Raw genomic sequence first — 22,437 nt, 5'->3', positions numbered from 1 at the left:
ACAAACTAAATAAAACACAAGCAATTAAGCACAACAAAATCACCATCACCATCTTTACAAATTAAGTAGGAAGATACCCATTTGGCTCGCCTAGTGGAAATAATGTATTTATGCTCCAATTAGCACTATTAATCATATAAATATATCTTTGAAATGACATTTTCAATTTGATGCATTTTGAGGTAGCAAAAATACTTGAGCAGAACCCAAACGAGTCGCATTAACATAATCTTGGGGACAATGAGCAGGTACACCAGGAACAGCTAATCCAATAAACCTAAACAATCTCATAAACCAACCTTCTCTATAATTTGGTCCTTTGGTGTGCACAATAGTGAAGCTTCTTATTAACTCCATAAGAGCATTTATCATCATCGGTATTGCTCTGAGTGGCGAGAAGTAGTTCTTGTTTGGTTCTTCTTTAACAACCTGCAAATTTTTTCAAACCAGAAGAAACATTTCGCAGTTATTAATTTATATTCTTATTATTAATAATTAAACTATAACCGAAAAAAGATAAAGAATTGTTAGAAGGATGCCTGTGGTTCATAGTGCCTATTATAGTAAATGCAGGTCCCAAAATGCTTGAACATAAGAGCTGAATCATCGTAAGGCAACCTAGGAACCATGTCATTATTATAAACAAATCTGTAATAAATTATATCGTTTTCTTTTAATTTCTTTTCCATGTATTGACCAAAACTTTCATCTCCAACTCTAGGTTGCCCAAATGTGTAAACTCCTTCCAATTTCTGCAACAGCATTTTCTCATCATGGAATGCCAAAATCGCAGGAAACAGAATTGCTAGTGCTCCACCTAAACTATGACCAGTCACTATATATTTTGCTTCATTGTTTTTTGCCAGTATTTCTTTTAAAATTTTTCTAATATCATAATAGGCTAAGGGAGCTTTACGACTGTCGTTTTGATTAATCTCCTCTTTAGGCCAACCTGTGGATTTCTGCAACCCTAATGCTTTCATATAACCTCCATGGATTCTTCCTATGCCTTCAAGTTCATACCAAGAGATATCAAAATCTGAACACCAAGCATCTGCATCAAATGGTTCGGTGCCTCTAAAGGCTATAACTGTCGTATCTTTGTTATCAGTTTTGTCGCGGAATAGAAAGACTTGAGTTGTGTCTTTATCTTGATAATCTGCATTAAATATTACTTAAATGAATTATTTTAATTACAGATCACGCTTATGAACTACGTATAGAAAATGGAAATTACTAATAAAAATTTGAGTTCAGGTTGCTTAATTAATTACCATTCCAGTAGTCATAAAATCCCAAAAATTCCATCTGCGTAAGATTTGCAAACATTTAATGATTTTTAATATTTATTAATTAATTAGTAAATGCATGGTAATAATTAATTTTGGAATGAGGTAATATTAATACCTTCCAATAATCACCGACTATAGTTTGAAGGTAGGCCTTGTTCTCGTAAGATGCTTTAGAAGCCATCATAGAGAGAGCTGCATTGTATCTTGAATCTTCACGTGCTATGTCTTTGTCCAACTCAAGTCGCTTGTCGAAATTTCCGATAAAAGAAATGAATGTTGCTGATGTTTTGTCAGGAATTATCAACCTTCCTGAACACAATTAGCCAACAAAGTTAAGATATACAATAATAATAATGATATGTTGTAATCACAGTTGTTGATCTGTATTATTAGACTGTTAACTATTAATTATATACTAGTTATGTGCCTGTCCATTGTATGGAATTTGTAATTTCGTTATATTATTTTTAGAAATTCAAATAACAATTTAAGATTTGTGTTCCTATCGTTACATTCTAAAATATAGAAAATTTAATTACGTGTATGTACTAATTGAATTCAATAAATAATAACCCTGGAATAAGTTTATTATATTAATGAACAAACTCTTTGATTTTTTTTTTCAATAATAATAATCCAAACAATTTTTTTGCCCATTAATGAAAAACCTCTTCAGTTTTTTTTAATGATCAATAGGATTAAATATTTTCAGGTTCCTAAATTATAACCAAATTAACACTTAGGTCTCTCAATGTTTAAGTAATTATTTTGAAGGACCTAAATAACGTCATTATTTCACTGTGAGGTCCTTCCATCAAAATTCTTACCTTTTTTCATTTATATGGACTGAAAAGCAAATAATTACTCAAATATTGAAAGACCTAAGTGTCAATTCGATCATAATTTAGGGACCCAAAAATTTTTAAACCCCCACTTAATATTCACTTTTCAGCCCATATAAACGGAAAAATGTATGAATTTAGATGGAAGATTCTCACAGTGTAATAGCAAGCATAATTTAGATCTTTCAAAATAATTTATATGAAGATATTGATGATGGGTTAAATATTTTTGTCGTTACACTGTGAGACCCTTCCATCTAAATTCATATCTTTTTCCGTTTATATGGGCTGAAAAACAAATATTAAGTATTAAGTGGGGTTAAATATTTTTGGGTTCCTAAATTCTCACAGTGTAACGACAATATTATTTAGATCTTTCAAAATAATTACTCAAAGATTGAGGGACCTAAGTATTAATTTGATCATAATTTAGGGACTCAAAAATATTTAACCCATCATCAATATCTTCATATAAATTTTAGGTTTAAATCCGGTGCGTTTTTTTTCTACTCATATTCACTTTACAAATTTGTATTAGTATAAGAAAAACGACTTTGAAATTTTTATTAATGAAGTAATTAATATTGTTAATTTAAAATTTTGGAATTTTGATACTAGGTTAGGGTTTCTCTCTTTCTCTTCTCTCTGGTTTATCTAACCTTACCTTTTATTTGAGGCTACTGTTGTTAATCAACGGTAACACCCTACTTTTTTTTTTCTCTTATCGCTCTTAATCTTTTATTGTTTTTAATAAACTTAGATCTATTTTCTTTTAATAAATCTGTTTTTCTTTGTTTTTTTACTATTATTGTTTTGTTTTCATATTTGGAGTTCTTTGTCCCTTTTTCTGTGAGAGTTAATTTAGTTTCTTCTTTGTGAAAGTTTGTTCTTAAAAGGCATGATATTTGATTTTATTTGGTTGGAGAATTTAAATCTTATTTTACTGATATGTATCTTTAATCAATGGAATCTAGTAGTGCGGCCTGTTCCTCTATTGACGTTATTAACGCACAGTATCTTGAACTCATCCGTGTACGTCATACGTAATAAATTTTTGAAAAAGCAATCCAAACATAAAAGATTCAGAGAAGTTATTTTGTCATCCAAATCAATTAAAGAACCAGTTGCTACTATAAAGATTCATATCAATCAAGGTTATCTTAAAGTGGAAAAATCCGATATTGTTTCTTTTAGTTTTAATTTTATTATTCAAAAGAATATAAATTATTCTTTTGTTCTTGAAGGATGAACGGACTTTCTATTAATTATGATAGTAAATTCTATGTTTATCCTAATTGAGTATTTATAATACTTGATTTTATATTATTAATGAATTATATTTCTAAAATAAATTGGGATTTTCGAAAAAAAAATGTTAATTTCATCAATTATTAGTTAAAAAACTGTAAAATTATATTATTTGAAATAGTATTAATGATATTTTTAATTATTTAGTTAATTATTTTTAAAAAGTTAAATAATATTATTAATATTAATGTTAACTCAGATAATATCTAAATTGAAAAATGAAATTAATAAATAACACAAAAAAACAATTTTTCTTGCCAACTCAATTTTATCCACGTTCATCTTACAAATTTGTAATTATGTGAGAAACAGATTTTAAAACTTTTATTAATATTAATTTTATTAATTACTATGAAAAAACTAAAAATTTTTATTATTGGAAGTATTATTTATGATGTTATTAATTATTTACTTAATTAATGAAAAAAACTAAACAACATTTGATATTATTAAACTAAAAAAAGAAATTGAAAATTTTTTTTATTTAAAATACATTAATGGCATTAGTAATTATTCAATTAACTATTTAAAAAACTAAAGAAAATTCAATATTGTTAATGATATCAACATTAACATTAACTCAATTAATGTCTGTAACAGCAATAGTTAAGCCTCAGTTTTAAAATTGGATCTACGTCTCAATTAACATCTAAATGAAAAAAAAAAAAGAATTAAAAAGTAATATTAAATGTATTTTATTTGAAAATTATTTCTTTTGGCACATTACTACTTTAATATTTTAATATTGTGACACATAAATGACGTGGTTTTGCTTTGATATATTTATTATTATATATAGATATTAGTGGGGAATGAATGTTACCGTTGCTTAGGGTTTTCCACTGTGTAATTGATTGGTGGATCTCTTCTTAATCGTGTTCTTTTGAGCTGTATATCAAGGGATAGTTGAGTTTGAGGGACCACATCATTCGTGATCATGATCCTAGCTAGATCCCACTTCGTAGTTAGCCAGAAGACTTTTAATTTGATGGTATAAAGGGTTAAAAAAAATTCACATCTCAAAACTTAACTTTGATGTTGGAAATATGTATACTTTATGTTAATTATTAAATTTATACGTAAGTTCATTCAAAAAAAAAAATTATACGTAAAAACTTCAGTAAAATGTTATTATTTTTGTAAATTTTTTAATTTTTATTCAATACTAACAAATAAAAATATTTAAGTTCTTATACATAATTTTCAAGCTTGTTTTACCGATTGAACTATTCCTGATCCTGACAGATATAGAGCAAGAAAAAGAGTAATGGAAACAACTGACCTCTTAATAGGTTGAACAAAAGCCTGAAAAAATTTCCATTACAGGACAAGAGGTTAAGCCACATCTCGATCATGGAACCAAGAAACGATAATGGCGTGGAAAAAAGTTTCAGCATCTTTTGAACGACGATGGAGATAAAAATAAGCCATCGCCGCTCGAAACTCTCCTCTTTGGCCTCTGCACTGTCAAGGAACTTTCTTTTCCCAATATCACTGGAAAATAAGATGTTAAAAAGATCAAACAATCTCAATTCTTCAGGCTTCAAGATCATATATCTGCTCGAAAAACCTTTGTCGCAATCCATAGTTTCTTTCTGCAAAAAACTGATTAAGAAAGAGATCAGAAATTAATTAAGGAGACTAATTGCTTCCTTACCACTCTTAAACGTTTATATAGAGAGAGGTTAAGAGGAAGAGGGTGAGTGGGGAGGAGAAGACTTGTAAATCTTCAGTCTTGGTGGGTTGATTTTTACTTGAAAAATTTAGACATGTGTGTGAAGTGTGAACAGAATCTAAAACATTCTTGAAGTGGAAGCCTGACAGTAAAAGAAACCTAATTCAGCATTTAGTATTTCAAAACAATTCTTTATGCTAAAATAATTAATTAGTAACGTTTTTTTTTTTTTTTTATTGATTATACTCTAGCTATACTTTGATTTTTTTTTTTTTTTTTGGTAATATTAAAGAAAACACTCAAACAATTAAGTTTTTTTTTTATTCTAATTTATATTTATTCCCAGACTGAATGTGCAAAATCTTGATTTTTTTTTTTTTTTTTTTGAAGTCAGTCTTGAGTTATTTTTAAGTCTATTAATTTGATATTTATAATTAACATTTAAATCATCTGATTAATTAATTTACATGAAAAAGTGGAAAAAGGGAATTCATAAAAGGTGAAAAAAAATAACTTTTATGACTTCTTTTTATAAGAAAATTATTTTTTGACTTGACTTGACTTGATTTGCCAGGGTCGTGAAGAACAGTAGAACACTTGGGTGGATAAAGAGAGGATGCTTCCAAACAATTTCTGAGGAAACCACCTAACTAGACAAAGAATAAAAGCAGTCTTTGTCATTAGCATCCAATTTACAAAGACAACCTAAGGACAACTATTTTTATGGTTTTCAATTATTGCAGTGATGGTAATATAGTTTTTTTTTTTTTAAATCAAATCTTGAAATCAATTTTGGCATACTATGATCAAGTCATATCATTAATATTTTTAATTTTAATTTTAACCTTCCGGTAATCGCTCCATTTAGGTAAAAATTCTCTTTCAACCTTTAAGTCTCAATCCACCCCAAAGTCGTCGAATTGCATTATTAGAACAAATCTCTTTCCAGACAGCTTGTGATTTTAAATGACTTCACTTGCCAAGATAACGAAAAACACTTTAGATGGATAAGGAGAGGATGGTTGATGCTTCTAAACTAAGGAAACCAACTAGCACACACCAAGATGACATCTTTTTTCCCAATCTAAAAGGGGGAAAAGATTAAAAGGAATGCATGTAATTAGCAACTAAAAAATAAGAGTTACCATGATAATCCCTAATATTAAATGTTATGAAATGATAAGTATTTTTACTTTTTACGAAAGACTTATCTATATCCGATGTATAGATCCGTTCAAGCACCAAAATCAATTAAAATTAATTTTTGATTGAAAGAATGATATTTAAGATCATGCTCTAAAAAAAAAAGATAAAATAGAAACAATTTTTAAAAAATATCTTTATTAATTGATTGGTTGTATAAGTAGATTCGACTGTAGGCAAGTCTTATTATTTTCTGTACATTAAGATCAAAATTCAAATAAAAAACTATTATCGAGTTGAATAAATTAATCTCCATCTTAATAAATAAATTATCAAGTTGATGGAAAGCAATGAAGACCAAGAGGTATAAAAGTGAAAGAGAATGAGGGAAACAAAATCTCCACATAGAGGATAAGAATTAAGAACTAACCTTGATTAAGAAAAGGTCCACTTGATTACTTGTTACTAATATTTTACATGCCCATTCATATTGATTTTGTCTTGTGGACTTGCTGATTATTAATATTTCATTCCAAAAAGCAAAGAAATCAAAAGAGCACACGAAAGACAAAGGGTTCCCATTTATAATTAGGCTTTTGTCTTCTCGATAGATGTTTAAGGAGAGGCAGACAAGGCCCACCAATATCATGGGTTCAGGCAGTAATAGGCTCACATCCCACGATCTCTTGAGAGAAAATGTTTTTTTTTTTTTTTTTATTTATCTATTGGTTAAATAGAAAATATTGAAGTGTTCGTAAACAGTGAAAAACAGCTTAAATCATTTAAATGAATGTAAATCGATTTAAAAGTATATTTTAAAAAAATTATTAATTTGATTCTGTTTTCAATATTTAAAAAACTGAATTATTGCTTTGATTTACAGTTCTAAAATCAAGACCGTCCAAATTTAATTAAATTATATATCATTTAAATATAATTTCTAAAAAGGAAATTTCTTTTATATTGATTGGTATATATTGGATGATAATTAAATTATAATTTCAAATTAATTAGACAAATTAAATTAATTATTTTAGAAAAAATATATATATGTTGAAGATTGTTATGAAAAATATATTAGTACACATCATGCATTAATTACACGTGTTAAGTCACAGTTTTTGATAATTTTTCTAGTAATAAAAGTAAAAAATAAATATAGGTAATAATATAAAATTTTGAATTTTAAATCAATTAAATTATAGATTAGAGTTCAACAAATGTTCAAACCGAACACCACACGCACGAGAAAACAGCTCCGTCGTTTAATACCCTCCGCAGTTGTAGACTTGTGGTTGTTGAATTACATTAATTCATTGCTGGGGTTTGCTGGTTCGGTTAGGTTCCTTTTATCTTCTCCATATTCTCTTTCTTTTTCCAATTTACTTGTGGATTTGGCTTATTCTTTTTCTTCTTCTTTAATTTAATTTCAAATGGAGAAATATTTTCATTTTTATATTATTAAATGGAAGTTTATTGCTCTTTATTATTTTATTTAAAATATTAAAAGATTTTTAAGAGCTCGTTTATTTTATTTTCGATTGGATTCTGAATGTTAAATTAAAAATAATAATTTATTAAGTTAAATGATTGAGAAGTAGTATTAGCAGTTTAATTATTGAAGATTAAAAAGTGATATATACACTATTATATATAATTATAAAGGCAATTTTATCTTTTCATTTAATAAATTAGATAATTTATTGAATTAAATTTGAATATAAACATTTTTTATTCAGATAAAATTTAAATTGCAAAAGCCAAATTTAGATAAGCTGCTTATTGATTTGATTCAGACAAATAAATTTATTTCTTCCTCAAAAGTTCAAATGATAATCCAATTTTTATTATTGAAATTGTTAATTAAAATAATTAAAATTTAATTTAATCGAATTGTTATACGTCATGCTTATTAAAAAATGGTAATAAATTATTTAGTCCTAAACTTTGATAAAAGTTACTATCAAATACTTATTATTTAATAAAATTATTGATTTATTTAACTTCGTTGAGCTATTTAGGATTTTTATTAAAAAAATTATTTTTATCATTTTTTAATTTTTACCGTTAAATATTATACAATATTAACTATTTAAACCTAACTTTACTATTTAATTTCTCATTTAAATGTAAAGATGACAATTTTTAGGTGAAAGGAACAAGTATAAAAAATGATATTTTTTGGAGAAAATGAGTAAAAGCTAAATTTCAAAGATAAAAGCTAAATTTCAAAGATAAGTTAATAATTTTGGCAAATAATAGAAATGTGATACTACTTGTAATTAAAATTTAAGGACTGTATAACAAATTAATCTTATAAAAATTATAAAAGAATTAAATAAAATTAATATTTCTCAATAATATTTAAAAATTAACAATTCCAACAACAATCAGCTAATAATTTGAGCCGTCGAGCCATCTTTCCACCAGTATCATATCAGTCATCACCACTAGCACGTGCAAAAATCACTACTACTCGAAATCGCTAACTACTGCTAACTTTGATTATTATTACTATTATCATACTAATCACATTCATATCAGAGATAAGAACGAAACACAGAAACAGAACAACTGAAGAATATATGGAAAATGGCGCATAAAATTAATTAATTACCAACAAAAACCAGCACCTAATTAAGGTAGAAAGCACTAAAACCAATAATTATACTACAAATCACATTGTTTAATACACATCGCAAATCCTCACTAATCATCCAAAAAAAAAAAAAAAAAAAACAATCCAAACCATCCATAACCGAATAGGCAAAGGTTCTTTCTTCATCTCCTGCAACGAGTAATCCTATTGCAGCCTCTGGTGTAAGGGTTAACCGGAGCTCTAGATTTGAAGCAATTATTAGTATAATAAGATCTACCTGACCTTGGAGGGCAAGGAATTCTATTAGCCGCAAGAGCTCCGTAAGAGATATAATAATGAACTCTTCTCCAGAACAAAGATCTACGGTCGCCTATCTCTTCATTTTCTTCGTCACTATCTAAATCTATCAATCCATTGTCGAACTCACCTTTCCCTTCCAAATCACTGTACATAGACATCGCCATTGGCCATTCGAGACTGTCCGCCATTATCTTCAACCCTGTTTCTTCCACTTGAGCTTCGATTCCTAAGCTAAGAGAGAGGGAAACAGCGAAAAGGAAAGTTAAGTGTTTAGAAATCGCCATTGGAGGGAGAGATTTGAAACTAAACTAAGCTTGAGAGAGACTTAAGTATGTCTGTCAATGGCTAGTTGGGTGCTTTCTTTTTGAGTGATGGAGAGGGAAAAGGAAGAGTAGGGACAAGAGGAAGAGGTCACATGGAGCTGCAGTTGAAGATAGAGAGAGATTGATTGGGTTACAGCTGTGCTTCATCAATGCATCAATTAACGCGTCGTCCAATTCTGGTACAGTTTTGTTCGCGCAAGGGAGAGAGTAGAAAGAAATGATTCTGTGTGTTAGGTTCCACAAGATAGATTTGTGGTATGATGGGTTTCTTGAAATGTGGCAGTATCTAAATGGGTGTTATGGGAAGTGACAAGTGGAAATACTGTGTTAAACGGTGTCGAATTCGTCTCTTTCTCTATTTTGCGCAAAGGGTGGCGAATAAGACAGCGGTACATTCGGCAGGTTGTCCTAAACGACGCGGCTGGTCGGACATGTTCGGTCCCACATTAAAGTCATATATGTATAATATTAATATTACCAATTATTAATCATCTACTTCTCCAAAAAGAAAAAAAAAATTATGAATCCCCTAGATTGATAATTGATCCCAACCTTAAACTTAACAATAAAAAAATCCTTTCAATCAAATTTTAAAAAACGGAAAGGTTGTTTTTCTTTTTCTAATATAATATCCTCAGAAGTGGAATTATTAGTGAGATTTTGAACTCAATTTTTAAAAAGAAAATATAAATTAATTATGATGCGGTTAAAACAGTATTATGGAATCAGATTGACCAGTGAGACCAGTTAAAATAGAAAATGACACTTTTAATTTAATTATAAAGTTAGCCCAATTTGTAGGGAACCAAATGTTAGAATAATTGAATTTTTTTATAAAAATATATTGTTTTCATTTAACAATTTTTTTAGAAATTATTGAGTAAAATTTTTTTATTTATATATATTATTTTGTTTTATAGGATGCATATTTAATGAGAATAATATATCATATATATTAACTATTACAAAAATAATATATATATAAATGTTAAAAAAAAAAAAGATTGAATCGGTCTGATTTTAACTCAATCATAGCATCGATTCGGTTGTTGATCCGGTTCACTTTGATTTCGAGAAATATATGGTCAGATTTTTTTTGAGTTGCTGGCTATTATAATAAAAAATAAATCCAATTTTATCCCTATCCTATTTTTCAAAATTCGTTGGGTACAACATTATCATGTATGTATCTGAATAGTCGGTGCTAAATGTTGGGATAGATTGACACATTTAATGATCTTCCAAGGAGGCCATCTAGCGTTCTCTAATACAAGGCCAACTCCCTCACAATTGATTTTGCTCCGAGTATAATCTTGTAACTACCAGAATACATATATTCACCCCTCCAATCTCACATTTTATAATTTTAATTTTGTAACAATTTAAACTTTATAATATGGTTTATCATGCATCTGAATTTACAAATTTTAATAACACTGCATATATTTACACATTAAAGATAATAATTTTTAAAGTTTTTTAATTTTTATATGTAAAATGCTGATTTGATATGTAATTAGTATAATTTTTGTATAAATATTTAAGTAATCTAATTTCGTAAATCAAAGTGTTTAATTTATGTAATTTTATAATTTAAAGTAAAAAAAAAAGCCGAAAGTGACATAAATTTAAACTAATAAGGTTTAGGGATGGATTTATGTATTAATTATTTAGATTTCTTCTTTCTAAATTTTCTTTCTATATTGTGTGCAGTAAGAGAGAGAATATATTTGCTAAGTTGATGTAAAATCTAGATCATCTTTCTTTGCATTTATCTATGAAGTTCAGAATCTTATAATTCATGTTTAATTTCTTAATAATAAAAATTAACATTTGAAATCAAGTTAAATTCTGAGATTGAAGAGAATTATTGCAACCAAAAAAAAAAAAAAAACTACTAATAAAGGTAAATGGGCTCGCAAGCGCATATTATCTTGGATTTAAATTCATAGGCTTAAAAACCCAAAAGACCATTCATTTTGTTCATCAAAAGCCAAGCCCACCTATAGACTTTTCAAGCCCAAAAGAAAGGGCTAGATTGGGCACAAATTGAAAGTCAATAATCAAAATGGAGAACACGAGTAGCTTGATGAAGGAGATAGGGTGCTTGGAATTTGGATCTGTTTCTATGGGCTGCCCTAGAAATAGAACACCTACCTAAACTATATGCCAATAGATTGAATTTAAGACTTTCAATCGCTCCATACTGTAAAAAAGAAATGAACCCAACTTCTAACTAGTCGCTTATCACTGCTTATCACTTATTATGATTCATAAACTCGGTCTAGACAAGATAATCATTTAAATTTTTTAAATATATATATATATTACCCACACATATTAATTTTTCTGACCAAGCTCACCCCCAAGGCTCTTGGATTCTCTTAATGAGGCTATAAGATTGGACAAAAGCTATGACAAATAATATATATATATATATAATGCAGTACTTATATAATTAAGAAATTAAAGAAACCGTGACAACCAATGAGATAACTCAATCATTACTCAGTATGACAATCTCAGCTGTTAGTGGTCCGTTATTCATTGTTTTTACTGTCATACAGATTCCTTTCTTCTCTCCATATATATTTGCATGCTGAAAATGGCAGAGAGAACCCACAGGAAAATGCCATTTTAGTCCAGTTCTAAATGGATTAATTAAAGAACAAACTTTAAAAAAAAAAGAAAAGAAAAGAAAAAAACTTATCGTTCCAATTGGACTGAACAGAGCTGAATGCGTGTAAGTATTAATTTCATGACCTATATAGTTTTGACGAAAGTGCACCGACCCTTAATTCTTAGCTAGCTTTTACATTTTTTGCAGGGGTTGACACTGCAATTTTGTGCATTTATGAAACCAAACTGTCACTCTCTCTTTATATATATAGTACAGTTGAATTTTAGAGCCCGCGTGTGAGGACCTATTATTGCACCAAGCTCAAGCTGTTCATGAGCTGAGTATGAACTTTGGAAATATTAAATTTTCCAAAAATCTGGCTCATTGGGTTTGTAACTCTTTTTTTATAAATTGAAATTTAACCGTTATGTAAATGAGACTAATTTATGTCTGACATGGATTGTATTCAGCTAAACTCAGTTTTTTTTTAAAGAACGACTCCAAGTCTCAAATCTCTTATTTTACAAGTATAGTTGACTTAAAATATAGTTTACATCAACTGTTCCAACTTTTTTCAGAGTTTTGTGGGAAGCAGTGGCAGTAAAAAAAAAAAAATGTTAATGGTGATTATGAGAAATAAAAGGTAGACAACGTGAAAAGAAGCAGCTGCAATGTGGGTATTGGTTTGTCCATTTTGGGGTAACTTATGGGAGAGAAAGGAGGGGCGAAGATTATCATGTTGAAGGAAAAGACAGAGAAAAGGGACCATTTTCTGAGGAAAATGGCAATTATCTCGTCAGTGTTAGAATAAAAAATAATATCATAAACAGTAGTGTTTTGTGTAATTCTTTTATCTTATTTTATTTGCTTATAGAAACAGAATGAATTGTAGGTTACTTTGAGTATACTCAGAATTGTAAGGATAAATCTCTAGTGAGTTCTATTTAATGTCCAATTGAAGAGAGAGAGGTCCTCTACCACGTGCATATCTTAAATCTTTATGCTGTAGAGATAAGATAATAATAATTCAAGAGAAAAGGAAAGAACTATATTGAACAACTCACACTCTCGCACTCATAAACAGCCATTCTTTACATTTTGGATTCTTTCTGTATTTAGTTTTGATGCCTTCAGTATAGAACAGAACATGTTCCCTTATTTGAATCATCTTCTTCTATTAGACTACGTGTTTTTCTATATATATATATATATATATATATATATATATATATATAACATTTTTCATTTACTTTATTTAACAAGAGATTTAAAATCTTACCGCATTTTATTTCTTTTTCACTATTAAATTAAACGAGTCGAGTTGAATTGTAACGAACTCGAACAAAGTACTTAGACTCAAATTTAAATTCAAATTTGAGCTCCACCCATTTACTAAATTTTATTAAATTTATCAAAGGAATAAAAAAATAATTTTAAAGGAAATATGATGTCATAACTAAGTTGCAAGATTGGACTTACTTCCACAAGGATAGAGAGCCGAAAGGCACCTTACACAAATAAAGTCAAATCACCAGCTAGCACCTAAAGAAATTTACCAGTACAAAAGAAATGATCAGCTCATGTACTTGCTCTACGAGTCGGACAGAGTCACAATCAACCCTAATCTGCTTTGAAAAGTGTGCCAAAGGGAGCAGCCCGAGAGGTGCGTCAGTTAATGTACTAATGATCATAACCCACCACCGGAAAGCCGGAATGCTCCGCCGGCGGTGATCTGTAAATCATAGAATTGGCTGGTTAATTTGCTTTGAGAATAATAAATTATGGGTCAAGGTGGGCGTTGGTGATCTTCTGACAAATGGCATGTGAGTGGGGTTTCAATAGTTCTTTTGTTAGTGAAAAAAAATATTTTAAATTAGAAATGGGAAAGAAAAATCAATCTAAGTAAGCAAAGCAATAGCACTTACACAACTCAAAGATCAAAAGCACTTATTATTAAAGGGGATGCCATAAAAGAAAGTCTCTCAAAGGGGTTCATGCACCAGTACTCTTTAATCTGAGCCTTCTACTTTGTGGGCCTAGTTTCATGAAAGGTCTATTTACCATTGATCTTTTCTACTTATAGTTTAGATTTTTCTATTCATTTATCACTGGTAAAGATCCAACGGCTGTTAATCAATATCTTTAGATTTAGGCCCACATAATGGGCGGTCACTATCAAAAATCATAAATTCATCATAAATGATCTCTGAGTCTTCTCTTTCTCTCTCTGTCAACTTTGCATGAATAAAATATTACAAACAAGTTGCTATATAAAGACTCACTTCTGTAACCCTACTGAATTGGTGATGGGTTTCTGAGATAATCCTGAACTTTCCATCTCTATATTACACTTTTCTTCTACTTCTCCATTTTTTTTTCTTTTATCTCTCTGCTGCATAAACATCAAAATCTTAAAAAAATTAAAAAAGAAACCTAGTTTCTCTCTCTCTTAAGCTTCTCTCTTCTTCTTTCAGTTTCTCCATACCTCTGTTACTCAGTTCATCAATCTCTCTCTCTCTTTCAGCCCATTCTTTTCTCCATACAGAGACTTTCTTTTCTTTCCTAAATTCTTGGGTTCTTTCTTTCGTTCTTTCTTTTATAAGCATGGATGTTGACATGATGAAATCATCATCATCATCATCATCAGGAGAGGAACACATGGACATGATGACAATGATGATGCAAATGGAAAAGCTTCCTGATTTTTGTGACCCTAATATGCAACAAGAAATCCATTTTGGCTCCAATGGAAATAATACTATTTATAATGTTTCTGCTTCTTCTTCACTTCTTAACCCTAACCCATCTCCTTCTTTACCATTTTTGGCCACTACAACTCCAATTCAAGAACCCATTACAGGATCTCTTCAGCCTAATATGGTAACAGCAACAAAATTCAAATATCCACCTCCATTTTCAAATGCAAACTCGTTTTTATCATCAATGGAAAAGAAAAACTCAACAGCAGCCATTAGAGAAATGATTTTTCGCATTGCTGCTATGCAACCGATTCATATAGACCCAGAATCGATAAAGCCTCCAAAAAGAAGGAACGTTAAAATATCTAAAGATCCACAGAGTGTAGCAGCAAGGCATAGGAGGGAAAGAATAAGCGAAAGGATAAGGATTTTACAAAGATTAGTTCCAGGAGGGACTAAAATGGACACTGCTTCTATGTTAGATGAGGCTATACATTATGTCAAGTTTTTGAAAAAGCAAGTGCAGTCTTTAGAACAAGCTGGGTCTAATAGACCAATGGCTGGCTTTCCGTTTTCAGGTTTAACAATGCCTAATATGGGTTATTCTTCTTTGGTTAAGAATTGCCAGTCAAGTCCTCATATGGTGGGCTCAATGCAGATACTTAGATAAAAGACAGGATTGGGTTAAGGTTAATTATATGATTTTAATGTGCATTAGTTGTGGTTTGAGAGATATTGTAAATTACTTAAGATTATTCAGCTGTTATCTTGTTCCCTTTGTTGTGTAATATTATTTCAAATTGATGATTCTAATTATCATTATTAATTAATGTAAGCCTTGTTCCAAAAATTCTATTGTATCTCTTCTCTCGTTAGAATGTTGAAAAGATCAATGTCTAATCTATGACTTAATTAATTAATTATCATATCAAGTAATTAATGAAATGGACTTAGAAAAAAGGAATATAGATGCATACGGCCTGTTTAAATCTTCTTTCTGTCTGTCTGTCTTTCTTTTCCCCCTCTCTATTTCTTCACTCTTGTTCGTTTTTAGAAACTTTCTTTTCTGTTTTTGAACTTCTAGAGATTTTTCTTCTTTTCTTTTTTTCCTTTTCTATATATACTCCAAAAGAAAAATCTTATATAAGTGTCAAAGACTTAGAGAGTCAACAGTACTAATATATATATGTAACCATGCCATGCTGTAAAGTTGGTTGGGATAGTTTTAACACCTTAAACCTTGGATCTTTTGTTACATTATGAAGCAGATATTTAATTGTTTAGTTATTAGGCAAAGGTCTATGTAGTTTGTACTAAATGTTATGAACAATATGTACTTGATTTTGAGCAATTGAAGGATCAATTTATTTTTTATCGAAGAATACAAAATGAGGAAGCCTCTCAATGGAGCGTTTGAATGAGAAAAGCACGGACAGAATCTGGTAAAAATTCAGAACTAAGCTATAATTGCCTTCTGGGGTTCGACCAACATTAATTGAACCTTTACAGTAAGTGAAATGGGGATTGCCCAAAAGGTCGATCGGTTACATATTTCCCATACTTTGTACACAAAAATAAGAGATGAATGTTGAGCTGTACAAAGATAGTTTGGCACCCAACTTGCAGGAGATGCTTCTCTTGAAGAGACTCCATTCAATATCTTTTGTAATTCAGTGTTCATTGTATACTGTTGTTCTACCAAAATTCCTTTAGATTCAACTTTATCATTGGAATGGCTCACCCGATCAATTATTTTTGGCACCCATTCTAACCATTCTGCTGTTTCAGACTATTCCTTCTGACGATCGATTCTCAACTTCTTGCAAAAAGAAAAGACACAACTTGGTAAAGATTCAACAGCCTATTATTCTGCTGGAGAATATGATTAGATTTCATCAGATTAGGAAAGAACCAAGCCATCCTTATCTATACATGGCTTTATCAGTATTTTAAATTGCAACATTCAATTTTCAACCATTAACTTTTTATTGTTCGAGGAGTTCAAATGAGAAGGCATTGGAAAATAAGAGGGACAAAAGAATACTATTTAGAAGACTAAATCAAATTGTCATCAACTAACACCAGAGATATGAGTGCACAGTTGTTTTTACGTACTCTTCAATCACAAATAATTAGAAAAAAGAAATATGAGAAATGACTTAAACGATAAGATATGTTTGAGTTGAGTGGACGGTTTCTATAAAAAAAATTACTTATAAGATAACTACGAATTCTAAAACTAAAATAATCGTATACTGAAAAAGTATGACCTAGAATATATAATTAAAAAGCCGTGTAAATTTGGGATTTTCATAATAATGCCAAAAAATAATTAAAAAAAAAAATAGGCAACATTAATCTGAGTGGCCAAACTAAGTCACGCTCCAAATCTCGTTATCTCTGGAAAACTAAGACAACTAGTATTTTTGTGAATAGTTAACATAAAACAATTGATTTTAGGAATTCCAAAAAAAGGAAGATTTATTTTGGAAATTGCATTTGTGGGAGAATTAAAAAATTTTATACTTTATTAGTTAAATTAAAATTATGTATTCCACTCAAAAAAAAAAAAAAAATGGAAGCATACCTCCTAATTCAAAATAATATATATATATATATATATATATATATATATATATTTCAGCTTAATCTAACATAGAAAGATTTTTTTTTTTCTATGGATATTATCGTAAGTTTTATATTGTTGGTTGTTCTTACATGTTATTTAAAAAAGAGTTACCAAGGTCTTCTTTTGGTTTGGTGTCGGGCTATGGCAATGTTATCTTGCAGGTTGATTCAACTAGCCTCAACATAGATCACCAGGTCTGATTATGGCTTGTCAAAAACTTCTTCTTCGTTAATGGCAGGTTTCCATTACAAAGATTTATAAAGAAGCAATTTTTGCAGCAATCGCCTTTGACTTTTCCTAGCGGAATTAATGTGTTAAATCAACTTTTCCATGGCAATAAGAAGATCGATAGAAGTTGATAGTTGTAGTGTGTTTTTTCCCTCGAACTATTGCAGTGTAGATTGGGTTTACAGCCCTCCACTTAGATCAAAATAAATAAAAAAATAACTTGCAACAAAGCTAATATTATTGACTAACTTTCATCCATTACATTAATGGAAAAAAAAAAAAAAAAAAACATATCATTTATACTAGATTTATGAGGTTGGTGAAGAAGTATGACATTTTATATATGATCTAGCTAGTTTCAAATTTAGGATTTTGATATGTAAAAAGCGAGAAATAAATCTATTGATCAAGTAAGTTAATCATTCTTGTATATTTTCCATTGCAAGATTTACAACAACGTAATACATGTCCTTTTATTTAGATTTTATATATCAATTCGTCAGATGAAAAAGAAATTGTTAGAATCTTGAAGAAATTACAAACTTTATTAGTATTTAACCAAATGAGCTAAAATCAGAATGCAACTTTATATGCAATTTTTAAATATGTTCTATATATACTGAATTAAATGAAATCTTTTCAAAGCAAAACAAACTTTTCCTCTATTTTAATTAGTCAAACATCATACTACAAAAAAAAAAAAAAAAAAATCAGACAGTTGAAGTTATTATAAGTAGTTAGCAAAGTTGACTAATGAAATTTTATCTTAAACAGAATGGTCTGAAAAAGACATCAACACGAGTGGGATTATAGAAAAAAAAAAAAAAAACCAATTTGATAATTTATTTAGTTATTTAAAAATTTTAGTTTATTAATTTGGAATGGGCAGGTAGGTTGCCTCCCAAGGCAGGGTCGAATTATGGTAGTGTTGATGTCTTAAGGATCATGCTTCGCTAAAAGCCAATCTCTCTCCCTCTTTCTCACCTCTAGCTATCCAAATAAAGCCAAAGTGGGTATTATTATTATTATTACTGTTATTTTTAATTTATTATTATATAAAAACTATATTATAAAGAGAAGAGAATTAAAGAAAAAGATAAAAATGGTCAAACCGCATCTAACAAATAGAAAGGCATGTGTGATATGCCACTAAGGTCCCAACATACCCACAGTGGGCTTTTGATTATTTGAATTTAGGACATTTTATATATATAGTGCATTGTATTGTATCCCTCTTTCTGACACATTCTATCATTCTTTTTATCATTTCATTCATATACCCATCTACCTCTTTTCTTAGGATAAGTTCCCATGTTCTTTGTGGCAGGATAAAAAAGCCTATAATAAGAACATTCTTAGAATTTTTTTTTTTTTTTTTACCCTTTTCATTATCTTTTTCTATCTCCATAATTAAAGATCAATGCGCTTTTTTGTTAGCTAATGGTTTTGAATTAATTGAATGTTAGTTATATATGACTTTCAGAGAATTAATTACTAAATATGTTAGAATTAACTGATTAAGGGACTATATAGTATTTTTTTTTTATATATAATTAATGAATTATTTATTACTTTAAAAGACTAAGGGAGGTGATACAATAATGCTAGGGAGGTGCGACTATAAATGCAAATTGCCAAATAGGTCAAATGAGATTTAAACATATTACATAGGTTGAAATGTGAAAATAATTTTTTTTTAAAAAAAAAAAATTACATGATGCGAACAGAGACAATAAAATGGTTGGTTGGATTAGACCTTGGCAGAAGTGCTCACTTTATAGGGACAGGTGGAGAGGACTTACTCTCATCTATTTTTCTTTTGGTTTGATTTGGACTTTTTAAGAGTTTCTTCCAATTCCATTATTTCTGTCCCTTATGCAAGGTGAGATGAATTTTAATTTTTCAAATCCGACAAAATAAATTTCGACAAATCAATCATTCTACATGGCTTTGCCTCTTCTCCGGGATTTTTTTTTTTAAAGAATAAAATAAAATAATTGTTCTTAAATTCTACCACATCAAATCACTATTTTCAGATTTCGAACTTTTCACCTTATAAAGTAAAATTCGCTGAGTTGATCCAACCACTTATTGAAAAAATGAAAAAAAAAATGCCCATTTCAACGTCAATAATGCAAAAAAAAAAAAAAAAAAAAAAAAAATTGCATGGGATTTTGGGTTGGGTTGGGCTGAAGTTGATTTAGTTGGGCCATAACCTCAATTGATTGCAGGAAGAGTTTCCCGATTAACAATTATTATTATTATTATAATTTATATCAATCCCTTGATTTCCTATATTTAAAAGATTTTTATTTAGTTAGTATCTACATACATATATAAAAATAGCAGATTCAAATTTGTTGAAGCTAGAGCTAGCTAGACAGGGTTGAGTGAAGAAAGATGGCCCTGTTCTACGAGTGATCCAATACAATCATCAAACATTTTCTTTATGGACTTGAACTCAAATCCTAAGCTCTTCAATTTTGATGTGTTAAAATCATAAAATGGTCTGTTTAGTTGCTCAAACCTGAAAAAAACCAATAAAACATCAACTGGCACTGTTAGTTACTGACAAGAGAAATTTTGTTCTATAATCACTATTATTATAATTACCTTTTTGGGACGGGTAGAGAAGGATAATGAGCTGATAAGAACGAAACTAGTTCATCATTATCTAAAACTGATGAGCTACATAGGTATCTTCCAACAGCACTTTGATGTTCATAAACAAGGATATGGCAAAGTGCCACATCATCTATGTGAACATACCCCATCCTTCCATGCCACTTGAATTTCTCAGTTTCCCCTGTTTCATCCATTCATGTTGTTTAGAAATACCAAATCAAGCCCGCTCTAACAATACACTTTCCGTTGAGCCGTAACGTAATATAATGTATCAAACCTATTTTTAATGTAATCTTTACACTAAAAATGCATTTATTATATTACATTATATTTCATTACAGTTCATTACAGTTCATTAAATGAAGGTTTGGTATAAATGAATTCAAAATTGAAAATTTATTTACTTTTATAAAAAAAGGAGAATTGAATTTTAACTCTATGAATTTGAATATAACTAAATCAAATTGAATTTATATCCACCTTTCTTGAATGAAATTTGGTTTAATTGTATTCAAATCCACGGAATCGAATTCGTGGAATCGAATTCTTAATATCTTTTGATACCAAACATAAAAATTTAGATTTATAACTGAATTTCAGAAAATCTCGTGATATTTATTTGTACCAAACAAGGTTAATATCATTTTAACTGCTGTTTAGCATCGTTTTTAAAGAATTTGAAGCACCTCGAAGCAGGCCAAGAACATCAGATGCAGTAGAACACAATTGAGTTGGCAAACTAGGACCGATCACGAAGGAAGGAAGAACAGTTATCAAATGAATCCCATTTTTGTTGCAGAAATCCCATGCAGCTCTTTCAGCTAGTGTTTTTGATAAAGGATACCATAGCTTCATATTCATTAACACGTTAGCCTTTTGTTGTTCTAATACAATGTAGTATTAATTATAACTATAAATTAACAGCAATTTTTTACCTGCAGTGTCTCGCAAAGTTCAACAGAGCTCCAAGACGACTCGTCAAAAGGTACTGTGGGCTCAAAATCATCTCTAACTCTTACAGTTGATGACGATGAGGTCAGAATTACACGCTTTAGAGATGGATTTTTTGCGCAAGAATTCAATACATTCAACGTGCCTTTTACAGCCGGTTCCAAGATTTCTGCCTGCAACACCAAAATTTTAAAAAGAAAAAGAATTACATTTGCATATTAATTAGAAAGACAAAAAGTCTAATTTGGTGTTTCTGCAACTTAATAAGAAACACATTTTGGACAAGTAAAAAGAAAGAAGACAATGCCTTTGGATCAGAGGAGGGTTTGAGCACAGGGGAGGCAGTGTGAAATACACCATGGCAGCCAAATATTGCATCATCAAAGCTGCCTATTTCCATTAAGTCAGCTTTCACTAATTGAAGTCTCTCAGAAGCTCCTTCTAACTTCCACAAGTGAGCTAATTGCTTCTCATTTCCTATTAACAAACATACAAAATATAATAATGACTTTTTTCTTAAATAATTACAATTAATTAGATCGTTTTTAGTAAAAGCAAGAGAGACAAACCTGGATCTCTTACTGTTCCAATGACTTGGTATCCTGATAATAGCAGTCGCTTGATAAGCCAAGAAGCCAAAAACCCAGAAGCACCTGTTACACAAACTTTGCCTTCTACTTGATCCATGTATAAGTTCTTGGTTCAAACTAATTAATAGTGTAATTGCATCCAAATGGTTGATCGAATATATAAGATTGGATTATCTTAGTAGGTGGCAAGTAGGATTGTGGATTAATAAGAAGGTAGGTCATGCTATGCATGCATGAAAAGCAATTACACTCTTCTTTTCATGTTATTTAGTATTAGGTAAAGCTATAAATATATCATTGATGTAATGGACCCGTTCAGGCTTTTCTGATTTGGGCCTCAACTGGTCCATATCTTTTGTGCAAAAGCTTTCAGCTTCAAAACACAGTCCAAATTGATTTGGGCCTCTCGATCACGAGATGAATGGCTGGGTGGTCCAACTGATCCATATCCTAAGTAGTAACAATGTCCTCTTACTATTTGATCATTTTTAGGATCCATTGTGAAGCTAATATAGTGTCAAATATTCTCTCTAATGAAGTTCTTGAAAGTTGGGTTGGGGTTTGGTGAAGCTGGAGCATCCTTCTTCTCAAGTTTAGCTAATAGGGTATAGGC

At 29.7% G+C, this 22,437-nt stretch overlaps 4 protein-coding genes across 5 annotated transcripts; 1 reads left to right on the top strand and 3 right to left on the bottom strand.

Moving 5' to 3' along the window:
- Nucleotides 1-6: 6 nt before the first annotated feature.
- Nucleotides 7-5,246, bottom strand: LOC105639979 (triacylglycerol lipase OBL1). 2 transcript variants are annotated; one of them, XM_012224185.4, is made up of 5 exons: nucleotides 4,725-5,239; nucleotides 1,408-1,601; nucleotides 1,275-1,308; nucleotides 540-1,159; nucleotides 7-429 (listed from the first exon to the last, which is right to left on the bottom strand). In XM_012224185.4, exons 1-5 carry the CDS (start codon nucleotides 5,026-5,028, stop codon nucleotides 163-165), a joined length of 1,419 nt encoding a protein of 472 aa, XP_012079575.1. In that variant the 5' UTR covers nucleotides 5,029-5,239; the 3' UTR covers nucleotides 7-162. The 2 variants fall into 2 exon arrangements, with proteins under 2 accessions (XP_012079575.1, XP_089575695.1); XM_089719569.1 differs by having other exon boundaries at nucleotides 287-429; nucleotides 953-1,159; nucleotides 4,725-5,246.
- A 3,598-nt stretch (nucleotides 5,247-8,844) lies between these two features.
- Nucleotides 8,845-9,627, bottom strand: RALFL34 (ralf-like 34). The gene has a single exon (XM_089719568.1). The coding sequence runs from the start codon at nucleotides 9,441-9,443 to the stop codon at nucleotides 9,042-9,044; it is 402 nt and encodes a 133-aa protein (XP_089575694.1). The 5' UTR covers nucleotides 9,444-9,627; the 3' UTR covers nucleotides 8,845-9,041.
- A 4,807-nt stretch (nucleotides 9,628-14,434) lies between these two features.
- Nucleotides 14,435-15,651, top strand: HEC1 (basic helix-loop-helix (bHLH) DNA-binding superfamily protein). The gene has a single exon (XM_012223847.4). It carries the CDS (start codon nucleotides 14,707-14,709, stop codon nucleotides 15,469-15,471), a length of 765 nt encoding a protein of 254 aa, XP_012079237.1. The 5' UTR covers nucleotides 14,435-14,706; the 3' UTR covers nucleotides 15,472-15,651.
- A 4,244-nt stretch (nucleotides 15,652-19,895) lies between these two features.
- LOC105639980 (dihydroflavonol 4-reductase-like1) lies at nucleotides 19,896-21,929 on the bottom strand. Its single transcript, XM_012224186.4, has 6 exons — nucleotides 21,804-21,929; nucleotides 21,542-21,711; nucleotides 21,219-21,407; nucleotides 20,970-21,132; nucleotides 20,272-20,464; nucleotides 19,896-20,185 (listed from the first exon to the last, which is right to left on the bottom strand). The coding sequence occupies exons 1-6, from the start codon at nucleotides 21,919-21,921 to the stop codon at nucleotides 20,035-20,037; spliced, it is 984 nt and encodes a 327-aa protein (XP_012079576.1). The 5' UTR covers nucleotides 21,922-21,929; the 3' UTR covers nucleotides 19,896-20,034.
- Between the last annotated feature and the right edge of the window lie 508 nt (nucleotides 21,930-22,437).

This window comes from Jatropha curcas, chromosome 3 (assembly GCF_041381405.1).
Source record: "Jatropha curcas cultivar XTBG-Jc1 chromosome 3, XTBG_Jcur_1.0, whole genome shotgun sequence".
NCBI lineage: Eukaryota > Viridiplantae > Streptophyta > Magnoliopsida > Malpighiales > Euphorbiaceae > Jatropha > Jatropha curcas.
Note: the sequence above shows the minus strand (reverse complement) of the source record. Positions and strands in the feature narration are given on the sequence as shown.

Excerpts from the sequence above, each read along its gene's own strand:
- LOC105639979 (XM_012224185.4), bottom strand. The coding sequence starts at position 5,028 with ATGGATTGCGACAAAGGTTTTTCGAGCAGATATATGATCTTGAAGCCT. Across the intron at positions 1,602-4,724 it reads TTTGTTCAACCTATTAAGAG|GAAGGTTGATAATTCCTGAC; the intron begins GTCAGTTGTTTC and ends AATTGTGTTCAG. Across the intron at positions 430-539 it reads ATAGGCACTATGAACCACAG|GTTGTTAAAGAAGAACCAAA; the intron begins GCATCCTTCTAA and ends AAAAATTTGCAG.
- RALFL34 (XM_089719568.1), bottom strand. The coding sequence starts at position 9,443 with ATGGCGATTTCTAAACACTTAACTTTCCTTTTCGCTGTTTCCCTCTCT.
- HEC1 (XM_012223847.4), top strand. The coding sequence starts at position 14,707 with ATGGATGTTGACATGATGAAATCATCATCATCATCATCATCAGGAGAG.
- LOC105639980 (XM_012224186.4), bottom strand. The coding sequence starts at position 21,921 with ATGGATCAAGTAGAAGGCAAAGTTTGTGTAACAGGTGCTTCTGGGTTT. Across the intron at positions 21,133-21,218 it reads AACTTTGCGAGACACTGCAG|CTATGGTATCCTTTATCAAA; the intron begins GTAAAAAATTGC and ends ATGAATATGAAG. Across the intron at positions 20,186-20,271 it reads TCTCTACCCGTCCCAAAAAG|GTTTGAGCAACTAAACAGAC; the intron begins GTAATTATAATA and ends GGTTTTTTTCAG.